An 8,647-nucleotide genomic window follows, 5' to 3' on the forward strand; every position below is an offset into this window, starting at 1 on the left:
TTTCCTTGCACTGAGACCCCAGGGTCTTCCACCAAAAATGAAGATGCGTCACAGATATGCAGTTTTTTTAATTTCACTTTCAATTATATGCCAAAACCTTGAAGCACTGATCTCATTACAGCTCCAAACAGAAGTAATTAAAGGAACTAGTTCACAGACTAGGCCGCGCTGGTCAAAGCGCTGTTCTGCCTGTGCATGAAGCCTCAGTTCAATCAGTGCTGTGTGGCTCATCCTCATTTTTAGAAGGCAAATTCTGAAAATAATTTTAACCATTTTTAGGATCAAAGTAACGAGATCATGCAGAACAGCGAAAACAAATCATACAGTTCACTAAACATTTGATTTATTTTAACACAAGTTTCTTCTGTCCTATGAATTCTGTGTTAATTCTGTGTGGACTCCCTCTAAATCTACATTGCTTGACCACCATACAACTTATGACCGCGAGCCCTGAGAAGTCTTTTCCTTACATTATTCAACTGTAGTTGAAATGGCAGAATCGTACAGAGTGCACAGGTACGTAAGAAATGTGGAACAATGGAGAAAGTGGAAATATCACGATACCTCCCTCTAGGACAGGTGAGGTCCGCAAACAGATGGATGAGGTCGGTCAAGAGGAGGCACCAATGAGCCCGATTCTCCTGCTGGCTTCAGTTCAGCTTCACTGTTCCACATGTTGCAAAGGCCTTACTGCTCTCACCGTATCTGTCTCTGAATCCTGACAGGAGAGGAACCCCAGGGGAGAAGCGAGCCAGGACAGACAGTGGAAATGTACAATGTAATTACAAGATTCTGGCGATTCCTCTCCCATTAGCATTTAACACTTACTCATTAAGCTGCAAGCCCAGGCTCTCCTGCCCACTCCTGCATCAGGAGAGCTATGGCCAAGCTGGGTGTGCAACTGCGTTTCTGAACACAATCCTGAGCAATTGGTCACGGGTCACTTCTCCTTCCCTCTCAGCTGCTCTACAATGCATCCGTTTTAGAAGATCAGCTCAGAGACAATGGAAGAAAACGTGGAGAAAAAGAGATGAGAAACAGTTTCGTCCATCGAGGCCGTGGTATGTGATCCACTTTTTTTTTTCTTGAGCGTCCCCCAGGTAGACGAGGAGTGCGTGTCAAGGCTGTCCTTGAGATGGCAGTGAGTGGGAGGACGGGCAGAGGAGGGCAGACCTCAGCTCAGGTATTTCACCACCAGGAACATGACCACACATGTGACCAGCATGCCCCCCATCATGATGAACTTGTCCTGGAAAGCCCTCTTCTCGATCAGCCTCATCACAGTGTTGGACAGCCCCAGCATGTTCACCACATCCAGCATCTTCTTATGGGTGCCCTGGTGGGGGGGACAGAGATTAAAACAGAAGTTACAAACCAGAGGAAGCCAACCGGTCCATCTATCTTGCTGAGCTGCTAGCAGCTAATTGACTTGATGATCTCATCGAGTTATTACTTGATGGGACACCAGATGTCTGCTTTTCACACACCCCTAATTGTTGCTATTCCTTGAATCTACTTGTCTTATATTTACTGTCTCTACCACATTTTCCTGTTTGTTTTGCACTCTTGTCCCCAAAGCGGCAGACACAAAGGAGCAAGCCCTGTGTGCTCTTGCCTGCGCGGGGGTGCTCAGTGTGTGGATCTGGTCTGGGGAGAGTGAGCGGTTCTGTGTGTGCCCTGCCCTGGCCCTGTCAGATGCACCTTGTGCGCGCTCGGTCAGAACCCCCCCCAGAGGATCCGGCTGCGTTATCTCTTTCTTCTGCCCACTTTCTCCTTTTCCACAAGTTTCTCATGGCCAGGACAGTCTGGAGTCAAACAACCGCACCCCAGAAGGGACACACCCAGATAACCGGAGCCCAGGACCAGCTCAGGAAGAGGGCTCTCCCTGGAAACATGCCGTCAGCTCCCAGCCTGTTAACACACGCTGTGCCACAGCGGCATCCACAAACCCCTGATGCCACCAGCGAACGGCCCCGGGCCGGGGTCTTCCTCCACATTCCCCTGCAGGATTTCAGGGTCAAGAGGATCATTTAGTCATTTCATTCCCTTGATACTCACAATAATGGGCTGCACAGCTCGGTTACGCACTAAGCTAAGAATCCCCTGGACAAACGGACAAATTAGAACCACTTCCGCCCGCGGAATACAATAATATAATAATCATGGCGCAAATACCATCTCTCTTCATTGCTGTTGTATCGACCTCCTAAACAAATGGTCCCCAATTTAGGCTGCAACAACGAACAATAGTTTCTCAAGTTTCTTTTGTTCCCCGGGGGTAGACCATATGTGGAGGACTGATAAAACTTTCTGCTCCTCACATTCTTGACATCAGCTAAAGGGTTGAATGTGGAAGAAATTGTTGGTGTTTTTGTTCCAGACAGTACTCCGGATGACACACTGCTCCTCTCTTATCTGGGCTCTGGGATTGCTACTCTCAATGGGTCATGAGCGCAGAAAACACTATGGACTTCGAATGGACTGATGGGTAGGGTTTCTCTAGTTCCTGCTACAAAAGAGAGGAAAACGTGTTCTTCTTCTGCTGAATGGAAACTTCGAAGAGATGTTTCATTAAGAGTTGTTATTTTACGTCCATTTACGGTTTCCGCCCAAAATTTCTTCTAAACCTGTTTGATGGATATCTGACTTTCCCTGAATATCCTTTTTGTTCTGTTGTAACAAAGTTGGGTAAAAGTTGATTGTTTCAAGGCTACAGAGTGCAATGTGGAAATTACTGAAAGGAACTATTTTTTTTATCGTCGTCCACTGTGAGGGACACTTTCCCCATTTATTCTAAATAACAGAGTGGAGCCCTCGCCCCAGCCTTCACGTTTCACGTTAATACTAATTAAATTTTGGATGAGACGGTGGTAATTTATGTGAATATGGAACACTGAACCCTAAGCGTGTCATGGCTGAGAACTGAGCTCCAACAGCTTCTGCTCCCTACAACAATGCGGGCTCCTCTATTTTGTTTTGTTAGTGTGGCGCGTACAGTTCAGGAGCCCGGGTCAGCCCCCCTCTGCCATTACGACCAGTGCGCGTGTGCGTGCGTGCGTGCGCGCGCCAGAAGGCTGGCGAGGCCCACCTTGAGCGTGCCCCTCTGGTTCCGCAGGTTGTCCAGGATGCTGCTCCCGCTGTTCAGCAGCTCGTCCATTCCTCGGTGGGCGCTGTTCAGGGAGGAGCTGAACTGCAGGGTCTCGTCTATGGGGATGGAGGTGTCGGCGTCCTGCAGGGAGGGAGGGATCACAGCGCGGGGTCACCGACTGCTCAGCTTCTCCGCCTGCTGCACTGTGCCAGGTAAAGGCTTTCTCACGTTTGCCGTTCCACTGTCCCGGCTTCGCCCGCTACAACCATGTAGCCAGTCAAGGCCTCTGAAGCGTTCTGCTGAGTACAGCAGCTTCAATCTGAGTAGCCTGCGGATGTGTGGAGTGACGCACCGAGGCCTATCATGTGAAAGGCAAATAGCAGATGTCTAGCCCAGGTACCACATAGCATTAAGTTAAATACGAGCACCTCCTGCAGCCCACCTGGCTAGTTTGATTACTCAAGTTTACTCATCCAGCTAGTTCTTGAAAGAAGCCAGAGAATTGGCTTCAACCAGATGGTTCCACATCCCCACAACCATTGATAGCAAGACTGGTTGATTCCTGACAGAACTGATCGTCAATGCACGACATTATCAATACATCACTGTATTTGTCTGTGGCTTCTGGACTTGTTTTTAAGAGACTACTGCCTCTGCTCTGCGTTCTGGGCAAGATCTGAAAGCCAGCTCTCCAAGGCTGCACGGCTCTGGTGCTTCACTCCTGTGAGGCGGGTAAATATCTGTGTGTTCGGGTCTGGTGCAGCCGCTGTACTGACGTTGGTGGTGAAGGACCGGGTCAGCAGCTCCTCCCTCTCTCGCTCCTGGGCCTCGCGGGTGTAGCGGCGGTGCTGGAAGTTGCGCAGGGCCGACTGCAGATGCTGGACGTCATACTTCAGCTGGTCCACTCGTCTGGACGGGGGGGAGGGGGGAGAGACAGAGAGGTCTCTTCAAACGGCTGGAGCCTGGCGGGGCTGCAGAGTTCGCTTAAAGAGCACACAACACCAGAACCTGCCATGGCATCCTCCGAGAGGTGGCAACCCAGTTACACAGGACAGGCACATGGCCTTCAGGTTACTTTCTGGTTTTTATTAGGGGATTGTGTGCACATTAACAATTTCCACATCATAAAGTCCCACTAAAGACTATATGTGTGTAGGGTTTTTGTAAAGAGGCTGCTGGCCTGCTCCCCAGGTGGGTGGATGAAATGGGCTTCCTCGTATGTGAAGGGCTTTAGGATGGGAAAACCCGCTACATCAGCGCAGGTATTGTGTAAGAGTAAGCCAGTAGCCCGGAGGTGTGGTGAAAAGGAGATCTGGGGATGGGGCGGCTGGGACTCACAGTTTGGCGTTCTGGCGCCGGCTGGGCGGCTCCTTGCCCGCCAGGATCTCCAGCCTCTCCAGGCTGCTGAAGATCTGGTCGATTCGTGCCTGCAGCTCGTTCTCCACCACTGCGGAGAGAGAGGGGGGTGAAGAGAGGAGCCCTCCACGAGCTCCACGCGCTGTTTTTCTGCATCTTCCCTTACAGGGGCACAGCAGCTGCGTGCTGGGGGATCACCCCAGCAGGCACGACCTCGGCACGTGTGCTGGTGAAGCTCCTATGTGCCCTCTCGTTGGGCATTAGTACCGTCAGTGGCCTTTGGCACATAGTGCTGTTGTCCGTGGGTATGCATTCATCCATGAGTGCAGTTTCAGAAAAATGTCTGACTAGAAGAATCAACTACAGGCATCTCTGTATACAATACTAAATCACTGCCCTCTCTACTATCCTATCATAGAGGGTTTTTAAGCAGGTTTCTGGCATTAAATTATTCCTTCTTTATCATTATTTTTAATTCCTTGATGCATATCTCTACTCTTTCTTTTCCCATCTAATAATGAGGAAATATCTGGGAATGGGCATGATCCGGGATTGCATTGAGTTTCTGGGGGAAATGGGGAAATCAGCCAGCAGGGTGGAGCAGAGGTTCAGGCTCTGATATTCTGCCTGGAAGGTTGTGGGTTCAAATCCCACATAAGGCACAGCCTTTGAACCAACTTCTCTCATGTTGTATCGGTACAATACCTTGTTGTGTAAAGGAGTTATGTAAATGTAAATAGCTATGGATAAAACAGGCGTTCATATACATGAATACGTGATATGGGGCGGGGTGGTGGCTCTGTGGCTCAGGATCTGTGCCTGTGGCTGGAAGGTTGCCGGTTCAAATCCCGCGGCCGGCAGAGGAATCCTATTCCGTTGGGCCCCTGAGCAAGGCCCTTAACCCCTATGCGAAAAGGGTATGCGAAAAGATGAATTCCTAATGCAATAAATTGTATATGGCCAATACAGTGATCTTATCTTATCTTAATATATAGGATATTCTCAACAGTTCCCCACTGGCCAGATCTCCAGGTTCTGAAGCAGCCTAGTGAGCTGCAGTTCTTATTGAGGCTCAGGTCTTCAGATGCTGACCAGCAGCCAGAGCGCAGAGTCTTTATCTCGGCCTGCCTCTCTCCCTCCCCTCCCACTTCCTGCACTGGCACCAGCCTGGCTCGGCACACGCTGCCCACCACAGAAAACAATCTGGAGAGTGGGCAGCGGGCAGCTGAGAGAGGAAAGCACTGGGCAGCACCCAGAGACACGGCCCCGCCAGGACAGTCCCTTTCTCAGGGCCGTGCCTGATTATTAATAGTACAGAGTCTAGACTTCTGAAAACAGCAGAAAGTGGTGGGAAAAAAAATTAGCGTTGAGATGCTGTCCAATCATTACATCATCAGTTAATAAATTTAGAAATCTTCCTATATCAGATTACACCTTTTCAGAACGGTCAACTGTCAGCATGAAAATGTCACTTTCATACCCAGTAGGCTGTAGTTTCTCGTAAAGACAGGGAGGAGGTTTTACTTTCCTAAAATCTATGCTGGAGGACTGCAGCATTGTAATGTCAGTATCTGAATGGCCGTATGGGGAACAAAAGTGTCTTCTAAACAGGATCAAGAGGGCAGACTTGCCTTGTTGTGGAAAGAAATCCTGGACTGGATGAAACCTGACACTCTGTCTATCCTGGCCCTGAGGAACCTGCTGTCTAAGGTACCACGTAATGATTCACTTACAGAATTTGTGGCGAAAGTTCAAAGACACATTTTAGGTTAGCATAGTCTGTGTGGGCACCATCTCCCCCAATATTCTGGCTTGCTGTAAAAAGTACACAGACTGCGTTGTCCTTAATCACACATGGTAATGTTAAAACTCCTGGTTTTATTTTAAACACTACTTTTAAGAGTGCATCTTTAGTTCCCACTTAATTGAGAATTTCAGTCACAGAATCTCCGTGTATATTAGACATTAAATGTTTGATGTGGAAAAATAAGGAGTTGTAGCTACATACAGTTAGACACAGCATTTTGTACAGCCAGTGTCCGGATCCAAAAACTAGAGATTGAAACTGAATCATCTGTGCTTTGGAAGTGATGGTATTCTCATTCACTGCTGCTGTTTTTGTTTGATTTTAATGGGATTCTAGTTTGTGCATTTGTTTTTACATTAGAAACTCAAACCTCCTACAATTAAGATATCAGTTTTGTTCTGATCGGATTCATCTGTTCCCCTGTCAGCTGATCATCTCCACACACTTGTTGCTATCCAGTTAACGCTGATGCTCTTTCACAGCCAGTCTGAGCCAGCTAGACTAGTCAGCTTGGCAAACACTTAAAAGCCTGGCACTCAGCTGGCTTAGGGTATAACCCTTCTGGGGCAGCACTAAACATGGACAAAAAATATTAGCTTAACTGGCTAAAGATCAGATCAGATCCGCCTGAGTGCAGACGGTGAGGAAGACAGAAGTGGAAGCACTCTGCTAGGATTCGGGGCCAGTGGGCACTGGCTCCGCTGTCAGACTCACAGTGAACGGACTGACGATCCACCGTCTCCAGCCGCCCCATGCTGCTCTGAACCTCCTGGATCTGTCTGTCAGGGAAAACAGAAACCGAAAGGTAAGAAACAAATTAGTCACAGCCCCCAGACCAGCACTAGGCAGTCTCCTGGATCGCAACATCCCAAACTTTTATTTTACACCTTGCTGTAAGTTTATTTAGCAGGTGTCACTGCACGACAGAACTAACAGGCAACGCTTCTAGCCCTTCCTCGAGTGTGGGCAGGGGCTTATTCCAGTCAAGCACACCTTAAAGCTAAACATCTCAGCTACGATCAGTTGATTGTTTCCTTAATTAATTCACTAACACGCCGATTTATCATCTGTTTTCCCTATTTCGGATGCACAGGTAATAAATAAGGCACGTTTTCCTTATTAAAAACGAACGTACCAAAGCACTCTCTTGAGAATGCTGTGCATATGCGCGTGTATGTTAAGCTTTTTTGCTCCGAAACAATACGTTAATCAATCAATATCTTACTTATTATTAAGTGGGCAAATTATTTTCATCTAAGTGAAACAATATATTGTTCCATCGATCTGGACACGTTCATAGTTGTGTAATCGCTGCTGACTCAGTGATAAGCATTTCCACGGAACTTGGCCGAGTGATTCGGAAAACAGATGTCAGCTAAATCATTCAGTTCATACATTTCCGATCGCAGATTTTCTCATAACTGTTCTTCCCGATATTCTACGAAAGAGTTTTAACTCGTCGAAAGAGACAAACGGGAAGTTATAATTATAATTATTAATCAATACTGCACGGACATTTAGCAACACAGAACATGTTTAAAGAAGTCAAATGTCAGGTCCTGGGTATTGTTCCATATCTAGTAGGAATACATACTATTGGAATGGGCATCGTAGAGCAAGACGGACGTTTATTTATCATGTATTCGTTACAACTTCTAATACAGTGAATTATATTGATCCACAGCAGCAGCTACGTTGTGAAACACTTACTTATTTGTCTGATGATAAAGCGACTCCATTTTCTTTCACGGTCCCACTGGACGAATGCACAATATTGTAGCGACACCAGTCGAAAACCGTTAAATTATACTAGGAAGCAATAAGATTAAAATTTCCCCCGGACCCCTGAGTTTCTCTTTCCCCGTGGAAGATGTGCATACTTTACACGTCACCAGCTGGAAGGACCCCGGCTGCTGACTTGGACATCCACGGATCTGCCTGAATGTAAACGAAGTGGTACTGGATTGACCCGGTGGCTGAAGTGTCTAAAAAATGCTTCTAACGATGTAAGGCATGGTGGTCGTACACAAGAGACTTTCATTTTTAAGTTCTCGAAGGAAAACTGACTCGGATCTTTTTTTCCTGACAGGGCAACACGGGAAGCTAATCTTCCTTTTTTCCCCCCCTGACATAGAAACGACTCGAATGTCCCAGTGGTCACCAGCCTTCAGAGCCGGCGAGTAGACGGGAGTAGCTCCCAGCCGTACGGCTCCGAGGTCTGTGCGAGGGAGAAGTTTGTTTTGCTTTTTACTAAACCATCGCCCGATTCCAGTGTCAGGACAGAAACACAGCGAGGTACATTTTTTCTGCGGCACGTTTTCATCAAACATTAGTGACCCGGAGATATCAATTTCTGACGCAGCAGTCTGAAAGAGTCCTGCTCACCCACTGCGTTC

General features: G+C 47.7%; 1 protein-coding gene across 1 annotated transcript; it reads right to left on the reverse strand.

Moving 5' to 3' along the window:
• Positions 1-323: 323 nt before the first annotated feature.
• Positions 324-8,159, reverse strand: gosr2 (golgi SNAP receptor complex member 2). Its single transcript, XM_088905940.1, has 6 exons — positions 7,962-8,159; positions 6,966-7,030; positions 4,427-4,535; positions 3,865-3,997; positions 3,089-3,229; positions 324-1,336 (listed from the first exon to the last, which is right to left on the reverse strand). The coding sequence occupies exons 1-6, from the start codon at positions 7,988-7,990 to the stop codon at positions 1,175-1,177; spliced, it is 639 nt and encodes a 212-aa protein (XP_088762066.1). The 5' UTR covers positions 7,991-8,159; the 3' UTR covers positions 324-1,174.
• Positions 8,160-8,647: the final 488 nt, after the last annotated feature.

Source organism: Atractosteus spatula, chromosome 26 (genome assembly GCF_055471065.1).
Source record: "Atractosteus spatula isolate fAtrSpa1 chromosome 26, fAtrSpa1.hap1, whole genome shotgun sequence".
NCBI lineage: Eukaryota > Metazoa > Chordata > Actinopteri > Semionotiformes > Lepisosteidae > Atractosteus > Atractosteus spatula.